This window comes from Amblyomma americanum, chromosome 7 (assembly GCF_052857255.1).
Source record: "Amblyomma americanum isolate KBUSLIRL-KWMA chromosome 7, ASM5285725v1, whole genome shotgun sequence".
In the NCBI taxonomy this organism is placed as follows: Eukaryota; Metazoa; Arthropoda; class Arachnida; order Ixodida; family Ixodidae; genus Amblyomma; species Amblyomma americanum.
In genome coordinates, this window is record NC_135503.1 from 34,821,755 (window position 1) to 34,845,527 (window position 23,773).

General features: G+C 46.5%; 1 protein-coding gene and 1 long non-coding RNA gene across 4 annotated transcripts; one reads left to right on the forward strand and one right to left on the reverse strand.

Moving 5' to 3' along the window:
• Positions 1 to 140: 140 nt before the first annotated feature.
• On the reverse strand, positions 141 to 11,736 carry LOC144098861 (monocarboxylate transporter 12-like). 3 transcript variants are annotated; one of them, XR_013307258.1, is made up of 6 exons: positions 11,607 to 11,736; positions 6,985 to 7,209; positions 5,367 to 5,510; positions 3,399 to 4,358; positions 756 to 2,583; positions 163 to 493 (listed from the first exon to the last, which is right to left on the reverse strand). XR_013307258.1 is itself a non-coding variant. In XM_077631777.1 (5 exons), exons 2-5 carry the CDS (start codon positions 7,205 to 7,207, stop codon positions 2,420 to 2,422), a joined length of 1,491 nt encoding a protein of 496 aa, XP_077487903.1. In that variant the 5' UTR covers positions 7,208 to 7,209; positions 11,607 to 11,736; the 3' UTR covers positions 187 to 2,419. The 3 variants fall into 3 exon arrangements, 2 of the variants coding, with proteins under 2 accessions (XP_077487905.1, XP_077487903.1); XM_077631777.1 differs by having other exon boundaries at positions 187 to 2,583; XM_077631779.1 differs by lacking the exon at positions 6,985 to 7,209 and having other exon boundaries at positions 141 to 2,583; positions 11,607 to 11,728.
• Positions 11,737 to 19,075: 7,339 nt separating this feature from the next.
• Positions 19,076 to 20,027, forward strand: LOC144097554 (uncharacterized). The gene is made up of 3 exons (XR_013307055.1): positions 19,076 to 19,161; positions 19,865 to 19,897; positions 19,988 to 20,027. It is a non-coding gene; the product is annotated as an uncharacterized LOC144097554 (long non-coding RNA).
• Positions 20,028 to 23,773: the final 3,746 nt, after the last annotated feature.

Below are 23,773 nucleotides of genomic sequence, written 5' to 3' on the forward strand. Positions count from 1 at the left end.
GTGCTTCGGTCGCCGTGTGCCTAGTTTTCACCTTCAGCTGAGTTGAGAGGTCAAACCATGAAAAAGAAATTGAATTGTATCAATATCCACGACCGGGAGTCGAACCCGCGGCTGTGCGAATAGACCTCCTTTAAGGACCTCTCAGCGAGGCCACTAGGCTATCGCCGCATTTTTTAAATCTTTATTGCCTGTTCCGACAGTTTACAACAGATCACAAACATGTTCTGCGCCACATTCTCAAACATCAAGAGCGGACATGCGTTTCACTCACGTGAGAAAATCAAAACTGTTTCAAAGAACACAACTCTCCCATCAACTCGATAACTTCATCTCCAAAACATAGCTCCTTGTACACTTCACACAGCTTAAATATGTTTTCTTTGAAGTAATCTCGGACAGACCGCGCATCTTCATCGCAGTGTCGTACAGCCATTCTGCTTCGCTAGCAAGTCGGTTATAGCGTCGTGCTAGGCTATCGCCGCAGTCAACACGCCTCGTGCAGAGAGAGAGAGAGAGAGAAAGACGAGCGGAAAGGCAGGGAGGTTAACTATAGCAACGCCCGGTATGCTACCCTACACGTGGGGAGGGGAACGGAGGGAGAGATAGAAAGGGGAGAGAACAAAGGGATATGATCACTTTTCCACGTGTCCGTTGGCCATTACTTGCAGGGTGCACAGGGCACACACTGATAGTTCACAACCTTGCACTCTGTCCTGGGTCTTTCAAGAACTTTAAAAGTGCCTTCAAAGCTGCACGCCTCGTGTAAAATTGCGCCACACACTCGCGCTGTGCACTGGAGAGCGTCGTCTTCATCAACTTCCATCTGTCCTGGACATTTATTTATGGTTTGATATGCAATGGTCTGCCCAGGTATACACACAAGCGACTCGGAATTTATGCGAGCTTGATTAAGCTTATGTATTTAATTGAATAAAAGTTTTATTTATATCTTCAGGGACACGGGTCATGATTTTTGCTTGCCACATGCTTTACTGACTGATCTCTATTCATGCAGCTCGATTTTAGACGGAAAGCTCTACTCCTCGGCGTACAACTTCCGGTTTCGATGTGGATAAGACAATGACCTTCAATGCTTCACAAGGTCAAACCGAACTTAACTGCTTGATGACATGGCCCAAGCTATGGTAGTATGACCACGTGATCATATATGACTATGGCCACTGGGCACCTGATTTTGACTTTTGACCTTGACATTTGATTTGAGGCAGTGGGCACATCGACAATGACCTTCACAAGGTCACACCGAACTTGACTGCGTGGTGGTATGGACCACGCTATGTAGTATCCCCGCGTGATCATGTGAATGTGGCCATTGGGTACCTGACCTTGACATCTGATTTGAGGCACTGGAGACCATGCTTAACATAGATTTCGCTCGTATAACTACGTTCAAGCCACGTCGAACCCCAGCCATTTTTTTATTAGCTTCCTGCACTGTTCTGACCCAAGTTGTATTGTACTGTGTTATGTTTGAGATCCATTGCACACGAAAACTGACAAAATATGCCCACGTATGACACACCTTTGCCGAGGAGTGGTTGCAGTTGAAATTTCATGTATTTTTCATGTCCACAAAGCTATGCTTACGGGATGTTTTAACGCAACGAGCACAGTCGCAGCAAGGAAAACTTAGTGGGCGTGAACATTATGTCAAATTTGCACGTCAATTACTCCTGGGCAGAGATGTTTGACGTGAGGTCTACATATTTTTTCTCAATTTCCTTTTGTGAAAATGTGCCATTGCCTTGTAATTTTGCGAACATCCAGCACATAGTAGTGCCCACTATAGCTCAGAACACCGCTGCAATAAACTCTCGATTGGAAGTGTAGAGCTCAATAAATACACGGTCATCTAAGTGGGAAGTGGCAATTAAATATGAATTGCGAGTTAATAAACACGCAACTAAATTAATAACACAAGTTTTTAAAGAGTTGAATAAATATGAATTCCCAGGCAATAAAATCTCCATTTGCACCTATTGTGTTGAGTTAATAAACTGTCAATTGGAATTTGGCCGCCAATTCTTAATTGAAACTCAACAAAAATGTAATAAGCACTTAATTAAATCTCATAGAAATAAATTTCGGGGAGTCAGTCAGCGTTTAATTAAAATAACCTTATGCCCATTATTACAAGCTCCGAACATTTATGTCCATGTTCTCTTCCATTATGCTTCAGACATTTGCCGGACACATTTCTTTGGAAACCACATACATACGGACGTACAAACACTCAGTTGCTTCCCCCCCCCCCCCCCCCCCCCCCCATAGCAAGAACAGTTAAGGTGGGTTAAGAATCTTCTTTAGCCAAAATGTGCCCGAGTTATGATACAAATTACTTATTTTATGGCTCGCAGTCTTCAGCACGTACTAGCATCGCTGAAGTGACGATGACGCTTCAGCATTGAACTGGCTCTTTCACAGCCTCCATGGCTGTACAGGATGACCGCTGTCGTTTTCTCGCTATGACCTTCACTGTCCACAAGACCACAAACGCTGCGTTTAAGCCGGCTACCACGTGAAGAATGCCGTCATAGGATCCATGCAAGTCACGGAAATAACCTGAAAAAGAAAAAGGAATTTGTGATTTACGTCATTCACTGCAAAATGAACACAGATCTTGAGCCTTCTGCGGATAAAGTCAGGGTGGGCCAAGACAAAATTTCCGACAACGTTAATATGAGAATGCTTTGAAACTTTTAATCGCTTGGCAATAAAACGGGACAGTTCTGGCAGCGTTGGCACGAAAGTCTCGCATGGGTTGAATTAAGCGTTACTCTTTAGTCTCTCACTCGAAGCGAATCAAATACTGTCAGAGCCTTAGGTGTGACTCGAAAGTGTAAACAGCGGGTAAACCCTAGCACAGGAAGAGACAGGTATATTGAGTGTCGTCTCTATACGTGTTTTGTGCCATTGGTCACACTGGTGCCAACAAACTAAACGATCTTATGTAATACCAGCATTTGACTCTTGCGACATAGATGTTCTACTGGTTGTGAAACGGTAATCTAAAAAGAAAAATTCCATTCAAAATAAAATAAAAATAAATCATTGCCACTATTAATGCCAACCTGTTAAGAATGCTGCGAAGGACTTTGACTAAAGCCGATGCGTTAAAACATGTGCTTGCGTTGGATTTAGGTACTCTAAAATTTATTCGCAAGGCGTTAATGTCACGAACTTTCATCCGCTCTTTTAAATCGTCATACCTTCCCAGTGTCGTGTTGCAAAAACAAAAATTACGATGAAAGCACTGATCTCAAAGCTGCCATGCCTCCTTCCTTTCTTTTCGTTTGAAGAAATATAAGAATGAGCTGTTATCATCGATATAAATGACTTAAAACCTGAGTGGGCTACGAATATAGATGTGCACGTACCGAACAAAAATGGCCGCGTGAAGTGTACGAGGCCAGTGGCGAACACCAGTCCTCCCATCAACAGCGGCAGCGCGTCGATTCCGAAGTCTATCGCGAGTGCCGGCGCCTGCAACGCGACGCGACTGCCGTTGCTGACGCCTACGAGCGTCGAACAAGCCAGCATCAAGGGAAAGCTGTCCAGCCAGACGAAGAGCTCGAACGCGCAGCCTTGGATGATGTACCCCAGAAGCATGACCATATCGAGGCTGAGCAGTCCCGAATCGATGGTGATGCCGCTCAGGGGCCTCACAACAAGATCTCCGACAGCAAATGCGTTCAGGAGTAATACTGCTCGCTCAGGGGGTAGGCCTCGGTCCGTGCCCAAGTCCACGTGCAAGAGCACGAACGTTGTGAGTCCGAATATCACCACCGAGAACGACAAAGCGTTCACGACAAACGGCACGGTTGCAAACAGTTTCAGAGCGTGGACGAAGCTTTGGCTGTCCCTTTCTGCAGGCCTTGGGGACTGTGTGCGCACACAAGATGCCACGAGATCCTGGAAACTTCGAGCTTTGGCAACGACCGCTTTCCACAGGCTTTGCTGACTTGTTCTTCTCTCTTCTTCAGACGAGCTTTCTTCTTGCAGGGTATCTGGACCCAGAAGAGATGGTCCTGCCTTCGGCGCCGGTTTCTTCACAAGCTGGACGTCCTCGACGGCGGGGGAGCTGTCTGGTCGCTCCATCCAGACGGGGCTGCGCAGGATGATGACAGCGGGACAAGAGTTAAGCATGACGCCACCCAGCAAAAGAAGAGCTCCACGGATCCCGTAGGTGGATCTCAGCATCTCCGCGAGTGGTGGAATGTAGAGTAGGTTGAGGCCGGTCAGGGTGAATATTACGCTGCAGGCAGTCGCGCGCCGCTTATCGAAGTGCTGCGATACCAGGACGTTGACAGCGACGAACGCACCGGACAGTGCCATACCTGGAAACACGGATGCAAACGATGTCAGATAAGAGAATCAAGGTACAGTACGGTTCTTAGTGCTAAGTACACTAGCGATTAAAATGAAAGACCAACACATTTGAGAAGATGGCGGGGCAGTGTGTCGGAGCTTGAGTGATCTTCTCAGCACCGAATAACCTAATGCCTACTCCCGCTTTGAACTTCAGTGCCCGTCCAGTTGATTATTCTCTTAACAATATTTGTAAATTAGTACTTGAACGAATTTTTAATTATCACTATAATTCAAAAATTAATAAGATCATTGCCAACTAAGTGAAGAAAGACTTCTATACAGGGAGGGAGGAATGTCACTTACGCTGGCAGGCGCACATTCGAATATTATTTAGAACTGCGCGCAGTATGTTGTATTGAATAAAATTTTCTCCTATGAGTTCGGTAAATCACCATGCAATACCGTGCGCGCTGAAACCGTGACTGGTGTGAGACTGTATGAAAGCAGTATTCGGGAATATATGTCCATTGACGAAACAGCCTTGTAATGAAGAACACGGTAACGTCGAAACGCAAAATGACAACTTGGAGCATCTGTACAACGATTTGTATAAAAAATTAGGCATATTTTGTTTGCATTTTTTTGTTCTTTGCACAGATGGCATTACTATTAGGGCTATGAAATGGTGCTTTACGAAGTGCAGAGACCACTGAGTTACGATTCAACCGGCCCTTTAACAGCTGCCGCTGTAAAAAAGAATAATCTATTCGAATAAAGCAGTTTCCAGGGCCGAAATTCGGAACAAATATTATCCTTCTTCATTCTTTTGCTTTATCATTAGCAGACAACTTGTGACGTCATGCCTGATAGCTGTAAAAAAAATACCACTCGCCAATTCCAGCACCGGTTGGGAGGTGTCCAACAGCAGGGAGGTAACAAAAAAAAAAACGCGTAATAACAAGGGAAAAGATGACCCTGGCCAAGGCCTAGAAAGAAGATTTTAAGGAAGTGCTTCAAGCGTAACGTATGCTTACCGTGAATGAGACCAAAAAAAATAGTGAGAAAGAGGACGCCATCTGCGAGGTAGCAGAGGCAGACAGAAACGGCCGCCACCGCAGGACAGATGAGCAGCACCGCCCGGCATGAGAAACGCCGGCACAGGTATCCCATGAAGGGGGCTGCAAGAGAGCGCAGAAGAAGTGAATACGAATACCTTCGATATACAGTCATGAGATTTATGAGCTTGAACACGGTGGTATAGCTACAGCTGGCCGATAGCTACAGCTGGCCGGATGGAACTTGCTCAGTTGAAGTGCAAAGTCAGTCTCTCGCCGCTCCGTTTCGCTGGGCGTTCCTACTTCATCTTCGTCCCACTTGACACCGCATGCGCACAGCTGTTGCCGCTCGGTTTCGCCGGCGCGCTGCGCAGCCAGCAGCAGCAGCTGCTTCGCACCACGCGGCTGGTCACGTGACCAACCACGTGATCAGCCATGGCGCCGCGCCGCCGGCAGCTGCTCTGCACCACGTGACCAACCACGTGAAGGCTCGAAATGCTACCGTAATATAGCTATCGCTACAAAACGTTATTGGACGCACTGGGGTGGGTTTTAGGGGAGAGTGGAGCGTTTCACCGCTCCCTTGCCTGGGTGGTAGTCCTTATTCCGGGACACCATTGGCGGTAGCCACGAACGCGTGTCGCGCTGTACAGACTGCGCGGCTTGACGTGAGCTGAGAGTGATGTCGCGTGAGAGATTCCCGCTGCGGTGCTGGCGAAGGTAAGCTTGAATCAGTAAAGAGCTTTGCGCCCCCTGTACTGGGAGGGCCCTTAATCCAGGGCTCCTACGGTCTTAGCTGTCTGCTGCGCCCGCGGAAAAGCACAGAAGCTTCCCACTGATCAGGTTGTGGATTTGGGATTTTCGGTGCGGCCTGCATGCTTTAGCAAGCCCATTTAGGGTGTTCCCAGCATAGCGGGCACGGGGTGTATGTGGTGTAAGAGGCTGATGTGCGGGTATGTGCTCGTCTTTAGCTACATCCAAAAGCGCGGCTACGGTCGTTAGACGAGTGCACGCTCTCCCAGCCAGCGCCCACGCGCTGTTGGCAGCGTATACGGCCATAACTGATAATAAAGCCGCGGACTGTGAGCGGCTGCCTGGTTACGTTGCGAGGCATGTCGAGAGCGATAAATGCGTGTCGCTTTCGAGCCACCAATTAAGCATGCTTTCCTTTAGGATAAGAGTGCCCGGATCTCTGGAGCGCACCTTTGTCACCGAGACGAGAGCGAGATGAACTGAGCAAGAAAACACGATTGCTGGAAAATCAAGCCGCCGCCGCTTTTACGGCTCGCTCTACATCTTTACCGAGAAACAACACATGAAGACTGAATAGTTGAGCGATTCTTAGCTCCGGGCAACGCGGCACGTGCAGCTGTGCCAGCGGCGGCGGTAAGCGACGGCCGTTGCCACTGTACGTCGCGTCGCGAGGAACATCGCCTCTTGCGGTTACCGTTTAACACCCAGTACAAGCTCTTGTGCCTTGTTTTGTTTTAGTGTTTGTGTCGCGCTTTAGAACACAGACTTTAAAGATGATGATGGGTTTGTAGAAGACGCAGAAAAGTAAAAGTAGCCTAAGCCATTATTTGCTCAGGGAAGGCACCTCCTATGCTGAGGAGGCTCCCGCTGACCACGAGCGGCCACGACGCCTGCTTCCTGGTGACGCCGAAGGTTTCTATGATTCCGTAGAAGACGACTCCCGCCGCCTGGCGGCCCATCATGACTCCGCAGAGGACCCAGCCAAGGAAGCCCGCTGTGATCCAGCTCCAGCGGGAATCCACCCCGAACAGCGGGTCCCGCTTCAGGGACGCCTCGCTGCGCGGCATGCCTGCATTCGGTGTAACGTGGTACGGAGCTGGTCTAGTTCGATGCGGACCTCCAAGGAGCGAAAACCTGCAAATCACTGCAAATAACCTGCAGACGCGGACACTGTTTCCACATTACACGGCATACATATAAAACCCTGCTTTAATGGGCTGTACGAACGTGGCTGCGTGGACAATGGGCATGGATCGATGGAAAAACTATTTTCGTCAGAACGCATGTGCGGACGATACCATGCATGCTAGATGGCTATCAACCCATGGCTGGCGGCGACCTGGGCGGCCCACTCCACGGCCCTGGTTTGGACGACCGCGTCTGAGCTGGCCAACACGGCCTCCCACTGCTCGAGAGAAGGATAACACATAATATCCGCCGGTGGTGGCGCTATGCTATACAGCTCCATAATATGTGGTCATAGGTAGCAGCGTCTCTGACTCGCAACCTAAGGGCCAAGGGCTCGATTCCCGACAGATTAGCCCTATTTTCTTTTCAGCGCAGTTCATTAACGTGGTATATTTCCATGTCCTAGTGGCACGCGAGGCATGTTGTGACTTTCAAATCACAAGTTTTCTGACGTATTAACCACTTTTCAAATCCACGGCTTCGCGTGTGACGTATCCACCTTTTCGAGCAATCGGAATTTTCCAGCAGGTAGATTTTCAGCAGCACGGGACCCTTAACGATATATCGCTTTAAAAGTCCGTTCCCGGCGTCCGTCGCTTCCCCGGGCACCGGTGGACATGAGCCAATCAGCGCGCAGAACTGGTCCCTGTGCCCTAACGTATCTCCGGGTTTCCGACCCGTCGGCTCACTGTGGCCAGCCGGCGCCGTGGGCTTTTGCCATTATTCGAGCACGAATGATTTGGCAACTATTTTCAAAATAAGCGCTTCATTTGACAAGAGTCTTCGCGCTCCTGATTGAACATATCCAAGTCCCGGATGCAAGCTAGCACATTTCCGTGAGGCGCCAGAGGCGTCGTTTGAGAAAGCTTCCGGCGTCGAGATACTGGCACTACTCAATTGAAGGGAACAAATGAAAGGCTGGCTCGTTGTGACGAAAATAACGTAGCGAATCCTTAGAATCGGCCTTCTAGCGTGCTTCAGTGGTAATGTGAAATCATTTACGGGATTCGAAAACGAGTAGGGTAAATACGCTCCGACGATTTCATTGCCACGTGTGTTCACGGAGTTTCATCTGTCGTATACATTTCCTGCCGCCGTAGTGTGATAAACAGCGTTGAGAAGCATTTCAGTTATTTGGCTTTTATGAAATGATGCATTGAAAGGCTATATCGTCAGGGGAAAGCTTGCGATGCATATATGAACAGACTCGGCCGGCAAAAGCCGAAATACGTAGCGGCCGGTCAGGGCAGTATACTTAGCACGTACAACCTACGACTACATGATTTCAGAGTGTACCCTGTAAATAATGTTCCATAACTTTTAACTAAACATTGTAATGTGTATGCTTATCGGTGTCCTTTTCCCATATGTTATCAATCGCCCAGTGTGTCACTTTCAAATGCATTTTGTTTTATAGTAATTGTTTTAGTAAGTTTCAAAACTTCTCCTGTGTATATGAATCTTTTTTACTGTAAATATTATAATTTGCTGTTAGTGCAGCTGGCAAAGGGCAGGGCTAATTGGAGAGACATGAGAGAGACCTTTGCCCTGCTGTGAGTGTAGTCAGGCTGATGATGGTGATGATACTTTCTTGCTTTGTGTTGTGCCCAATTCTAGCACTTATTTCAGAATGGATTCAGCCTAACGCCAGTGGGCGCATGTTATCTGTCTTCACAACGATGAAGGTGTGTGCATTGAGCAGTTGACAGCTGTGGGCGCTCCTGCGCAGTTTTCTGTTAACTGCGCGAAAATGTCAAGGCTTGTTATAGGGCCTGTAATGCTCCGCTCGAGGAATACCTTGCGTTCAGGCTCTATGGTGGTGATTCTGCCAGCTTTTATTCTTACACCTGGTTTTCGCTTAACGCGAGATCGTTGCATTAAACAAAGTTTGCGCCGCTACCCTCCTTACGCTGGTCGCTAGCTGCCCCGTCCTGAAGGGGTGAGCGCTGCTAAATGCAGGACTGACTTGCGCGGGAATTATTGTGCATGCTTTTTTCCCTCTAGGCCCTTTCGTTAGCATGCCGTCTCTTCCCTCGGGCTTTGATGTTTTTAGTGAATACACGCAGATAATTATATAATGCTAAGTTCGCGGAGGAGATTCGTTTCGAAAGTATCCAAACAGGGAGGTTAGTGTGCGTATGTGCGAAATTGTTATTGGGCTTCCGAATGAGAGAACGACGGGAGAAACAAAAATCTCCAAGTAATTTGTTCGTAATTATACTCACAGTTCGTCTGCATTGTTCGAAAATGAACTCAGGAAGTGAAAAGCTTCATGTATAAGTTTACGAAATTATAATATTCCTGTTGACATTTTACTGACGCGAAAAAAAATGTGCCCAGTAAGCAATTTTGTAATTGTGAAGCAGGTATCGTCACATTTTACGAAGGCCATTCAAAACCGTCGCAAACCATCAGTGAGACGAAGGCAAATGTGCATATGTGCCATCAACAGGTGCGCATACTGTCATCAATGAGGGACATTCACTAGACCCACGTCATACAACACACGAAATTTGCCTGTATTTCCTGTCTTGCGATGTTCTTAACGTGTCCGGCCGAGCAAAGAATCATTCGGCGCCGAAATTTGTCTTCTAGTGAAGGGTGCTTTACTTTTTGTTTACAGTCCAGCACGTTCCTAAAACATGTTGAGGCGCTATTTTCTACGCGATAGCCTCATTCGCATTGAGATATATTCGAGGCTCAAATAGACGAGGAGCGGCACAAAAGAGCACACATGAGGGGCGCTTATCAGAGGTGTTGCGTCTCTCCCCTGCGCAAAACCAACGAAGCCAAACCACGTACAATTCTAATTTCTGACTCTCTTGACGTGAAACAAGAAATAAAATGAAAATAAAGCCAAATCATTGCACCGACATATTAGAAAACGCACCGGACGCTCAGAACTTGTCAGCAAGCGATATCTGATACTTAACAAATGACTTGCGTAAACAAACGAGGTAACAGTTGAAGAAGGATGACCGAAGGCGCATCAGGAACGTCTTTTCCTTTTTTAGAATCGTCTTTTGACGCACCGTCGTCTCTCAGTGCAAGCAATTTAATAGAGTTGTGTTGTTTTTAGAGAAATAAATAAAAGAAAATCAAATAAATATCCGCGACTGCGATTCGAACTCGTGATGGCACAAACTGATCAGTTTCGCTGGCCACTACGCTAGAGCACTAGGTTATCGCCGCATCTTTTCTTTCTTTATTGCATAGAAATAGTGCCGAAAATAAAAGTCTAAGCACGCTTACGCCACAAAACACCAGGCCACCTTACCCCTGCATGAACCCTCCTTCCAAAACATCAAAAGTCTAGGAGGCACACACATGCATCCAGATGGGGGAGCCAGCTAGGCGGCTCTTGCAGGGCAGCATATGCTCCCCGCACCAAAGCGCATTGTTCACGAAACAAAGACTTCGACGACCATGGTGATTCGGCGTGGCGGTCCATCATGCGAGTCTTCCAGAGCCTAAATAGACCTAGCAACATAAATATATTATATGGGACAGCACTGTTTTTTCTCCGCGGGCAAAAAAACGAATACTGTAGGGTGTGATGTCAATCAATGTCCTTCTTAATTGATCGTTGTAAAATGTCCCAGACGAAGATGACATCAATGCACAGAACAAAACAATGGTCAATTGTCTCTGGTGTATTGCACAGGCGACAATTCACCGTCCATGGCGCAAGTATCTCCTTAGCATGAAGCCATGCCTTCATAGGCAGCATTGACGTGTGCAGCTTAAAAAAAGAATGCTTTCGCGGCAGAAGAAATGCACATTCACCTAACACGTTTTAAAACAGTGGTGTCAAGGTATCGCCGCATCAGAATACGCCTCACGTTATACTGCAACACACTCTCGCGCTGTGCATTGCACGTCGTCTTCTTCATCAAATCAACGCAGGTGGTCAATGAAAACGCCGCAACCTCAACTTATAGTCGACAGCAGTGCACTAACTGTCGAGCTTAATCTACAGTTTACACAACAAAAATTGAAGCAGCAGATTTTCGAAGCGGTTAATGTCAAGCGCTACCAGCCCTGGTAAGTAAAGATAAAAAAAATTGAGACAATTTGGCTAATAGACAAGGTACCATAACGAAAAAGGCACGGTTACTTGCAGGGCTTTCCTGTTCTCCGTAGGTGTCTATGCCACTTGTGTTAACGCTCTGGCTTTTCAACATGAAAAAAATAAACGAATTCTCAACTTTCTTTATATTCAGCTGACACGCCCAGTTTCGGAGTTGACCTTTCGCTGCGCTGAGTATCAGCACTTACCTGCGACACTAGGTGGTCATGCACGCAGTTGTCGACCACGTAATCCGGCTGTCTGAGTGCAGCCGCGCCAGGAAAAGACGGTCCACACCGAATAAAGCAGCAAGATACTCGCAGCAGTGGTTGCGCAGCACCGTCGCCACTATCAAATAGGCGAGTGCAGCGATAACAAATAAGGCTGCTTTATAGCTGGACGATATCACGGGCACCCGCAGGCGGAGAAAACACCTCTCCGGAAACGATCACACCTCGCTTAACAATAAACGCCGTCGTAAACCACAAAGAACGCCGGTTACGGGCGCCAAAATGTAGGAATGCAAAACAAGAATTAAACAGATAAGAGAGAAACAGCAAAACATTGACCATCAAGAACAGCCAGGGCAGGACTGGAGAGGGTTATACGAGAAGCGCCGAATGACAGAACTCAGTCAACGCATCTTCTCTTGCCTCCTCGAGCCGCAGAGCTCCGAAACGGCATAGAGTTACGGAGTCTCAGACATCTCGGCCTGTTCCACGCCAAAGTGATTGTGATAACTGAGCCGCTTTATCCCGCCACCGCTGTAACTTTGGCGGCTTTGGAGTTCGACAACTTAGCACAAAGTCGCGAGATTGAATCTCGGCTGTGGCGGCCGCGTTTCGATGGAGGCGAAACGCGAGGCGCCTTTGTACCGTGCGATGTCGATGCACGTTAAAGAACCACAGGGGGTCTAAATAAATCCTCAGCCCTCCTTGAAGCCTCTCCCACACTGCGCAGCATTAGCTGTGCCTCTAACCGCACAGACTCCTTTCTGACATGTCCTGCGATCAACATCTCATATGTTTTCGCAGAAGTAAAGTCGGCAATGTAACGTGTACTTGTCCACATGAGCAACATGGATTTTGTCGATTCTGTGCCGCCCACGCGAAAAGAGTGCTGAGCGACCGATGGCCATGAAATATTGATAAATATTCAGAAAAGAAGAAATGCATGCCAAGTCGCTTGTATCGGTCACCGTCATCGTGAGTTTGGGGCATAGCGTCGCCATGTTTTTCTGCCTTGTCTGTCTGCCTTGTGCTGCATCTGTTTTCGCGCCTGTAACCAAAGGTGTACAGTTACCAACTTGCCCAGCAAGACGTTCTTTTATGTCTTTCTAGAGCCGTCCATGGTAAAAGAAAAGTAATCTTTTGGTGTAAGGTCAATTTCAAGCGATATATATATATATATATTAAGGAAACCAACAGTCACCGAAAACCCAGGTGCACAGGGGAATTTTTTCTATTTTTATAATTTCTAGTGCCAATCAATTGCCTTTAAAGAAAATTATTTCGAAGGTCGTGGGTTTGGATCCCACCGGCGGCATGGTTGTTTTTTCTGCTGGTTTATAAATAATTTTCTTTAAAGGCAATTGATTGGCACTAGAAATTAAAAAAAAATAGAAAAAATTCTCCTATGCACCTGGGTTTTCGGTGACTGTTGGTTACCTTAATATGTTTGTCAAACGAGCCCCTCATTCATTTGTTTGTCTGCTAATATATATATATATATATATATATATATATATATATATATATGTGTGTGTGTGTGTGTGTGTGTGTGTGTGTGTGTGTGTGTGTGTGTGTGTGTGTGTGTGTGTGTGTGTGTGTGTGTGTGTGTGTGTGTGTGTGTGTGTGTGTGTGTGTGTGTGTGTGTGTGTGTGTGTGTGTGTGTGTGTGTGTGTGTGTGTGTGTGTGTGTGTGTGACTAGCACCATGCCGTCTCCAACTCTATTTAAATGCCAGCCACTTTGCTCGGTTCGCAGTGAGATTCCTATGAACGCATCTCTTCATTTACACGTCGCCATATGGCGCTACTAACGGGGAGCGCTGGCTTACGTCATAGCGCCAGTTGTTGCCATGACTGACGGATGCTCCTCCATGAAATGTCTTGGAAGGGGGAGAGGATGTTAAAAATTGCGAAGAGTTTACGCTCCGCTGCTTAACAATGTGCTTTCTCCTGTCATGGAAAGAGATAGAGAGGAAGAAAGTCTTTATTGAAAAGCAAGAGATTTTAGCCGGCATGAAAAATTCGCTTACATGCTACTCAAGGGGGGGGGGGGGGGGGGGGGAATTGGCGATGGAAAGACGGAAGGAGAGGGGAGCGCAGTATATAAAGTGAACAAGTAAAAGAAGAGAAAGAAAAATAATAATGAAAAGAATAATAATAAAGGGATATTGAATTTCAGCTGAGGTGAATGAACGAGTAATACTATAAGATATTAAATGGGGACGTGAGATGTTTTACAAAGGGGATGACAAAGTTCAATGATGCACGCGATTCATGGAATTATTAGAGTTTGTCGAGTAGACCAACGGCGTCTAAATAGGCAAATAAAAATTTTTTGCGCGTCTCTGTCCCGTAAAGCAGGCTAAGGGACCTATAACTCACAGCCCACTGTTAGAGACGCTTGAAGTGAGTGACTTGATACAACGTTCACAGCTCGCACGCTCGTCAGCGTTCAAACACAATATACTGTACTGTTTCTATTCAGTCACATTGATCGCAGTCAGCGCACTGCACGGGTTCGGGCCGGCCCTAAAGCCCGGACCCGGAAATGGGGCTCTTTCGCCGGGCCTGCAGCACTGGCCCTGGCCCGGGCTTGAAGTTGCAGGACCGTACATAGAGTGACTGTGTTGTTCTTTTGAGTCCTTATGACTGGGTGAAGTACACATGTGGCGTTCTTAGATAGACATTGATTAAGCAGGGAAATGGTGTTAGCTGAGAAAAAAAAGCTACTCAACGCTTATATACTTATTCTTTGGAGTCTGCTATAGCTGCATATTTCTCGCGCGAGAAAGATTAAACACAGTGAAGTTTTCGTTTTTTTTTAATGATGCCAGAAACTTTTCATAAATGAAAGAATCCCAGCGCTAAAATCATTCCAGGGGTTCAGTATAAACCACTAGTACTACTTTTTATTTTTACGCGTAATGACAGACAGCTCATTTGTGGGCCGAGTTTAATTAGCGTCACTCACAGTGCTAAGTCCAAGTAGCTTTGAACGAGCACGCCTGGCAGCGTTTAACGATACGAGAAAACTTAGAAAGAAAAGGCGCAAAATCCAGCAGTGGGAAAATTGAGTGGAGCGTTGCAACGCCTCACACACGGCTGATTTGCACGAGTGCATTCGCTTAATAAAACGCTCAACACCACTGGCTTACGCTACATTTCATCTATCAGAGAGCACACAGCGTTGGACCTACTAGAAGGTGCCCCCATGTTCTCGGTTTTTGAGTTACCGCTCACGCATATACTTTGGAAGTCTCGTGAGAACCGCTGGAGAAGCGACTGCTCGACGGACAGCTGTCTGCTCCAAGATAGCCCTTGGATGTCTGCCTTCGCATCCCAACAACTCATCTCTAAGCTCGAGTCCTCATACACAATGTGTACCGTATACGCAATAAACAGGCTCGTTTGGTTTTCGTCTGTGTTTGGGATGCGAAGGCAGACATCCAAGGGCTATCTTGGAGCAGACAGCTGTCCGTCGAGCAGTCGCTTCTCCAGCGGTTCTTAGCGTTTTTATGGAGGAAAAATGCTAAGGCGCCCGTGGGCTGTGCGATGTCAGTGCACGTTAAAGATCCCCAGGTGGTCGAAATTATTCCGGAGCCCTCCACTACGGCACCTCTTCTTCCTTTCTTCTTACACTCCCTCCTTTATCCCTTCCCTTACGGCGCGGTTCAGGTGTCCAACGATATATGAGACAGATACTGCGCCATTTCCTTTCCCCAAAAAAACCAATTATTATTATTATATTTCGTCTGAGAGCTATCCCTCCATAGGCGGTGACCGCACATACAGATCACGAGAAGTAAATAACTAGAATAATAAAAATGGGGTGGAGCGCATTTGGCCGGTTCCCTCAGATCATGAATGTCAGTTTACCAATACCCCTCGAGAGGAAAGTATATAACTGCTGTATCTTACCGGTACTCGCCTATGGGGATAAAACTCGTAGGCTAACGAAAAGGGTTAGACTTAAGGGGCAACGCAGCGAGCTATGGAATGGAAACTGATAGGTGTAACCCTAAGAGACAGAAATAGGGCAGTGTGGGTGAGAGAACAAACGCGGGTTAATGACATCCTAGTCGAAACCAACAGGAAGAAATGGGCTTGGGCAGTGCAAGTAATGAGAAGGCAAGATAAGCGCTGGCCCTTGAGGGTAACGGAGTGGATTCCAAGAGAAGGCAAGCGTAGCAGGGGGCGGCAAAATGTTAGGTGGGCGGATGAGATTAAAAAATTTGCGGGCATACGGTGACCGCAGCTGATTAAGGACAGGGTTAATTGGCGAGGTATGAGAGAGGCCTTTTCCCTGAAGTGGACGTAGTCAGGCTGATGATGATTCTGATGATGATGATGATAAACTACATGCCAATAAACGGGAGGAAAGTGTAGTAGAAAGGGACCTGGAACTCTTCAGAGGCGAGCTTAATGAAGGGGTGCTTCATTCAGTGAAGGTGATGCGCATGAAGAAAATTAATTTTTCAAGCTTTTTCTGACACGACGACATGAAAAGGCGCCGTTTTCTCTTTTTTTGTTTTATTCGCACGAGAATCCTTAGAGAGAGAGGGGGGTAAAATGAAGAAGAGCACACAGCATCCATCAGCGAAGGACATTCGTGTCGCTCTCAATGTCATTAAATATTCCCCCGTGTTTTCGATGAGCTTGGGACAGCTGGTCATCTCCGTTAAAAAAAAGAGGCGCCTGCATGGGGAATGCGGCCAGATTGAACCGGGAACACTTGGCAATGGCGTCAAGCATGCGACTCGTCTTACTCCTGCTCGCCTGCTGCTGCCTGCTGGTCGGGAAACTGGAGGCAATGACCTTCAAGGAGTACCGCAAGGCTCTCATGTCCTTCAACCTCGCTGCTATGAAGCCACAGTGTAGAATAGGTGAGCCAATCGAAATGATCTAAGCCTAAACTAAAAAAAAAGGCCCGGAAGTTGGGCTGAGAATTGACAGCTGTAGTGGCACCGTACCCCCTTGCCTCATAATGCGCCATCCTTCATGCCTACCCGACATCATGCCTGCGTCATGCGTTCATGGCCACCTCGACGTTGCGAAAATTCGCAACCTTCCGACCGCAAATGTACTGTCGAAAGCAAGAGTGGGCTATACGGCACGCGGTTGCGCGGCTTACTGCACTTGTGACGTCTTTAGGCGTTTTCCCCAACTAGGAGCGCCACCTATCCAAACGAAATGCTTCCGGACAAAGCCGGTCACTTTGTCGGCTGTCACAATGTATAGGCGCGCCAAGAAAATGGCGTCGCAATGCAGCCGAAAAGAAGTCTGCGCCGTGACCACTACTTTTTCTCCCCACAGTACCTTAAGTCTGAGGAACAGCTGAATACCATTCTCCCTGGCTAGCGCAAAGTGTGTTGGGGAAGGTAGTCAGATGTACATTAAGGGCAACAGCATATAATTTCAGTTATGAGTAAAAGTGAACTGCAAGGTTCGTTGTCGCTATGTTAGTGTTTGTTCGGCAGAAAAAAACTCACTTATTGCTGCAAAAAATGCATTTAAAAAGGAATATTTCTTCCCGCCTCTGCGTTCACACTCATGACGTTAAAACCAAAATGGACTCCGTGATCGCCGTTTGGAAGTGAATGTGGTGCAGTCTTGCCTCAAATATGCAATATTACTGAACTATCTGAACGTCACCGCAGTTTGCTAGCGTAAACAATCGGGACTGGCTGCGCGTGTATTAATTTTTAAATCCTTTCTTGTCCTAAAAATAAAACTCCGTCTTTAGTGAAAGCGGCATCAGTGTCATTTGAACGCGAAATTTATTAGTGCGAAAGCGCGCATGTCTAACAAACAGGGCTCACGTATATGCAAAAGAAGCGACATATTTAGCACTATTTCGAACACGTTTCTATTACAAAGGTCTATGCTGTACACATTGAGATCAGAATTCCTTGAGAGTTCGTGGCATTTCCCTGGTTACCCAAAACGTTTCAGTGTTCCAGAAGTGCGCTCCAAGGTTGTTCAGCATGATCAGCGTCCTGGACAACTTGAACAAGCGCTGGAAAGAATACGAGGTGGGTTTCATCCCTCTGAGTATTTTTTTTCTGACTGCGCCAGCTGCGAATCTCGCATTATTTTCATTCTAACCTATTCTGACTTTGAAATTATTGCGAACAATTAAAGAAGCCATGCTGGGAGTGTACGCATGCATTCATTGACCTCGTGCAGCGTGATTGGAGGCTCGACACCCCACGAGTAACAGAAAACTGTCCAAGGAAACCATCTAGAAGAATTCACCGCCTTTTGGCCCTTCCTTGTGGTATTGCGAATTGCCTTGACAGCTGCGTTAGTGACAAATATTGATGTCACTCAGAGCTTTTAGTAACTCTGAGTAGCGGTGCGAAGTGTCTGCTCGGTATGTGCCAATACAAGCGCATTAGCGCTATACATGTCAGCTGTAGACAATGAATTCTGCTAAGAGTGTTGGAACAGCAGAGTGCCGCGATCAGTTACTGGCTGTGTGCATAGCGGTATAGGGTTGAAGTAACACGCGGTAATGCACGCGGTCACTGTCACGCGCGGTCACAGTTCGTTGCCCTTGGCCCGAAGGACACCCGATTGGCCTATTCTTCGATAAGAATCGAATAATAGCTCAATCGTCACCCGCGGGTGTGCGGACGACGCTAACTACTCCATGTAGCGGTCGCTGTATAACAAAACGGAGCATTGACAAAAAGAAAAGATGTAGGAAGAACCGTTTAATTGTTCTTGTTTTTGTCAAGTCAGAAACATAATCATATATGGTGTACTGGGCGAGTGGCAGACGGCTGCTTTTCCTTCATTAATGCTGCCAGCGAAGATTCTCCATTTTTTGCATACGCATCGTATAGAACAAGAGAGGCTGCATGCTTCCTTGTTTAGAACTCTCGCCACCTGTAATGCAAGTTTAGAAAAACCTATGCATGAAAACTGCGCGAACTGCACAAATTCTGATGTTGCATGCGTGCACCGTTACAGTCCCCAAGAAACCAAGCTCTCACGATTAATGGATGCACGAACCGGTGGCCAGCATCTTTGCTGTTCGTGTGCGTGGCTTTGCTTGATGCCTGCGACTCGGAAGAAGAAAAAAATCTTTGCTGTCCTTATGGCGTCTTCACTGTCACTCCACAGCTCCTTAAGTTGAAACCTTTCCTTCTCTTATCTTCCACATCATTTGGCGGAATGGATGATAGAAAATGGCATGTGTGATTGCGCCCTGGGTGGTCAAGTAGTTTGGTTCTCAAAAGAAGAGTTCGGCAGCCTATTTACACTCTTATAACTCAATGCCGAAAGTACAGAGGCGATATAGAGCTCACATCTGTACATCAGGTCACACCACGACAGCCCAGCAAAGTTTTTCGCCATACACACCTTTAATACGAAATGAAAATAGCTCAGCGTTATGCAATAATGATGTGTCGAGAGCAGATCACAGTATACACGTTTTTTTTTTCAGGCCATTCCGTGCGTGAAGAAGGTTTTAGATCAAGGATTTCCGGACTACAACCAGGACTGCGTCGTTAACGGATTGTACGGGGAGGTGAATAGGCTACTATTTCACTCTGAATGCCGCCCACGCATACCGTCTCTAATGTTGTTGTGGACAGTGTATGCCCACTTGAGTGCACTGCGCGTGTGATTGTTTATGGTGAAAATTGGACGGTGCTTCGTTAGGCTACGAGTCGTGTGCCAAGTTTCTGCGCTGTAGCAGAATGAACATAATCAGAGGAGTCAGGTAAAGAGCATGCTTCTTCGGCCAACCACTATGAAACTCCTCACAAGTCGGGTGCATTCGGCAGTTTTCTTGTTACGCATAACTGTCATCGCCGATTCCGAGACTTGTGGGATGTCGGGGTTACTGAATTTTTTTTCTTGACTTGGCAGAAAATGCATGTATAGCCGAGTCTAATAAAGCTGTTTTGTGGTCAGCAAGAGATGCGTCTTCAAAAATGCGTGCATGGACTATTCTGAGGAAGTGCTGAAGCATGAAGCCCACACTCACGATGCGCGCAAAACTTTGGCGTTGCGCACTCTGAGTTCATTACCCTACCCCCTTCAATTTGTGTCTTTACCTAGACGCGGAGTTCGCGAGACCTACATAGGAGTTCGACCTTGGAGTTAGCGAGTTGGTACTGATTTCCATGGGCTGACCAACTTGGTAGGCGCGTGGAATTCGATACCTGTATTGCTGCAATTAAGGTTGTAATTACGAGCTGTAGTGACGTGTCCATTTTCATTTTCAGTCAATCAAATGCCAACTCACCGATGAAGTCTTGGTACGTATGAGACTGTGAGCAATGCATGAGACCTTTTTTTGCATTTCTTAACTCATGTTGTGTTGTTACTCGCGTTTTGTCTAATCGCAGGACATCTACGGAGAAAAAGAGAAGCTCAAACCAGCAATGGTAAGAAATAATGGCTCGTGAAATATGAAACTGCGCTCATAACAAAGTGACTGGCGCCTACGTGCACGCCTTTTATTCGCACTGTATAACGAGTCGTTGGGTCAGGGTGCGGTTCCTAACGAATGGAAGTACAGTCGTCTGGTTCATAAAACCCATGTAAACTCCTACAACGTGCCAAGTCACCACTCAACCACACGTCATACCGTCCAGTAGCACCGGTCAGCTGCGTTGGTAAAAACACGGAAAGTATGATGCTTACACGCATGAAGTCGTACCTGGAGCGTTACTAAATATCATCACCATCATCATCAGCTTGGTTACGCCCACTGCCGAACAAAATCTTCTCCCATATCTACTAAATATATTTACGTGTTTTATCCGGATTTCTACGCTACCGCTCGTCGGGTGAGCGCCAAAAAATAGACACGTTAGCATACCGTGTACCGCGTTACCGTTACCGGAGTTCCGGGAGCCAATTCACATCTGCCTTCCGTGAACCCTGATCAGCCGCTCAGACTTGCACCCTGCCGACCACGGCATAAGTCCGCTTCTCTGTGCCGTCCGTGGTTAGGCGTTGCGTTCACTATTAACCACTACTCTTTTTCTTACTGGTATGGCTGGCTGCTCTGCCTGGGCTAGCTGTACGTGTGTCGGGACGATAGAATACGTCCGCTGTGAGTTCCCTGCATTTAGTGCCGAAGGATAATCGCTACGCAGTGCATAGGACCACCTTGATCCCCGTCCGCTGACAGAGATGACGACGATTGTCGGACGGTGGCTGCACAGATCGTCGTCTCTGGACGCCTGGCAGGGACTTTTCCGTTTCTAAAGCCTTTGCCCTGCAGAGGGCGTAGCCAAGCTGGTGCTGCTGATGATGATAGCGCCTTCGCGATAATCCATCACATTGCCATGCGCAAAACCTTTACTTTCTTTTTATACTCAGCTCTCTTTTCTCTGACTCTCTGGCCCCTTTGCGCCACCCCATCCCTTACACCCAGAGCAGGGTGGCAAACAAGCACGTGAGGCCTACATTTCCTTCTCTTTTTCTTTCTCTGTCCCGGCCACAACCGAGATACTCAGCTTTTCGCGCCACAGTACTTTCTTCATCGAAGTACTGCCATTGCGGTTTATTTCAGCCACACGTCACGACCTTGCAAATACAACGAGCCATAAGTAAATCCTTCTTAGTGATGGTACTCGTGAAAGCGCTACACCGGTTTAAGGGTGCCACAGACGCAGCTGTATGGTTTTATGCTCTGTGTCCGTGTGCGTGCCGTACTTAAACAAGCAGAGAATCCGGAAGGGGCTCAATTCCTCTCAGTGAACGAAGCGTGGCGCCGAGCTTTGAAAACACACCTGGCACTTTTGTTATCGTCGTTCTCGTCACCACAGCGCCGAGCGTTGCTATCTGCCGCTCCTGTAATGATGATGATGATGATGATGATGAAATCCTCAGGCTGAATGGCACGTACCCATGGCGGGGGATTGGCCAGGGTGCAATGCTGATACAAACTCACACATGGGTAAGGAGTGGAGTAAATGAATAATGCTCCACCTAGAGCTAATCTTTTTTAGTCGCGACTGTGCATTAAGCTTGGGTACCTCGAAAATTAGACACTTTTAGACGACACATACTTTAGAAAACTGACGACAACTTGAACAGATTGATTGAAGTGCTCTGTAAAGAAAAAGTTCTCTTTTTCAAAATTTATGGCTGCTACCAAAATTATATTTAGTCCTTGTGCAGACGTCCGGCCGGAGGTATATATTTTGCGCACATGTCACTTCATTTTCCGCCTGTGAGAAATAAGCTGTCAGAATATATATATATATATATATATATATATATATATATATATATATATATATATATATATATATATATATATATATATATATATATATATATATATATATATATATATATATATATATATATATATATATATATATATATATATATATATATTAGGTACTTTTGAATTATCTGAGGTAATTTTTGTTCTGTAGTGTTTGGCCGGCCACGTCGTACAGTACCATTGTCGTGCAGTTGAACAGCAGTTGTTATTAAGAAAAGAGAGCTTCAGCATGATGTAGGCGTACTAGGGTGAACCTACGCTGGACCAGCCGAATGCCTACTGCGCGTGCGCAGTGGGAAGTGAACGTCTCTGCTTTGACCTTGGAGCAAAGAGCTGCCGCGCAGGCGTTCATCAGTGCTAAAAGTTTCCAACGCCTAACCAACAGATGGGCAGGCAGAAATAGTTGCCATTCAATATCTATTCTCCACTATTTTCTTTTTTTTATTCGAGAAGTGTGCCATGAGGCATAAGTTGAAAAAAGAAGGGGGGGGGGGGGGGGGGGGGGGAGGAATGCACGGGATTGAAAGTTAAAAGAAGGAGTGAAGAACCGTTGAGTAAAGAACTACTTTCTTGTTGCAGGAGTGCCTCTTGGAGTACGCGAAACCTTGAAGGCTATATGAGGAAAGGACAAATGGCGAAAAAATTGTGTCAGTAAGCAATAAAAAGTATGTCTGCGTGTTGTGATTTGCCTATCTGTCTTATTTAGTTTACCACTGCATGAATGTTTACCACTGCAGTTTTTTCAATCTAACGTAGCCGAAACGGAAACATGTCAGCGTGTCTGCAGAAGAAGGGCGAAATTATTTCCTAGTGCGATAGAAGCCCAGCAGTAATATCGGTTTCGGAGTGTCATCTTTCTTTCTCTTCTGTTTTTCATTTTTTGGTTATTTCTCTTTACCTTTATAAATCAGCTGCAAAGAAAACAAACTAATAAGGCGAGCTCTCCTGGTTTCCAGAAAACTAGCCGCGAAACAAACCAATTGTAAATTCCATTTACAGACTTAAAAATCCTACTCGGAGTAGAGAACAATACCCAAGAGACTTAAAGTTAACACCAAATGTTCCCTTGGAGCGGTTCGGCCCGAACTGCTGACTCGCTGGCAAAATGTTTCAGAAGGTACGTCTCTATCCTTCGCAGTTATTTTCTAACATCACCTCCAAGTGCATCTAAATTCTCTTCCAACTCACCAAAATAGAGCTAAAAGCGGACGAACGTCTGTCTGAATGAAAGCCCTGCCAGTTATTCAAGTCGTCTTGGCTGAACACAGGGTGAGATCGATATCTAATTTCTTATAATGGCAAAGGTTGCTTAGTTGCTTACACGCCTCTCGTGTTCTTTAGTATTTTTTTCAGCTGGCGGAATTACTGAGCGACCCCCTTTGCTGGCCTAACGACTATATCGGTTCCAGGAGCTTACTAGTTAGACCACCCTATTCTGTCGAAGAAAGGTTTCTTCTAGAGCTGTGCGAAAAGTAGTTTTCGAAACCGAATCAAATACTAATAGTCTAGCTAAAAACTGGTGTTCGATTACTAATCAAATAATGATGGAACCGAATCGAAAACGATTCGAATAATCGTATGATTACTCGTTACTTGTGCGAATATTCGTATAAAACAAGCAATCAAGGGAAGCGGCGGCGCTGTAACTCGTGGAGTTAGAACTACAGATGTCGAAAGGCACAGGAGTGACCTCCATACGCAGCACGACGTCAGTATATTGATTCTGTGCTCGTCATGTCCTACACGTCTGAAAGTTACCTTTTGCTACTGATAACGAAGGTGTGCAAACTAGCGCCACATCTCATTTGATGAAATGGACGAGAGTTATGAGCCGTGGCCTCCGGTATGGGGCATGAAGGTAGTGTTTGCTGAACCTTGCTGAACCCTG

Bases quoted from the DNA above. Each gene is read 5' to 3' on its own strand.
- LOC144098861 (XM_077631777.1), bottom strand. From the start codon at position 7,207: ATGCCGCGCAGCGAGGCGTCCCTGAAGCGGGACCCGCTGTTCGGGGTG. The intron at 5,511-6,984 runs GTGCCTTCCCTG...GCTCTCTTGCAG, and splicing joins GAGCCTCCTCAGCATAGGAG to CCCCCTTCATGGGATACCTG. The intron at 4,359-5,366 runs GTAAGCATACGT...CCGTGTTTCCAG, and splicing joins TTTTTTTGGTCTCATTCACG to GTATGGCACTGTCCGGTGCG.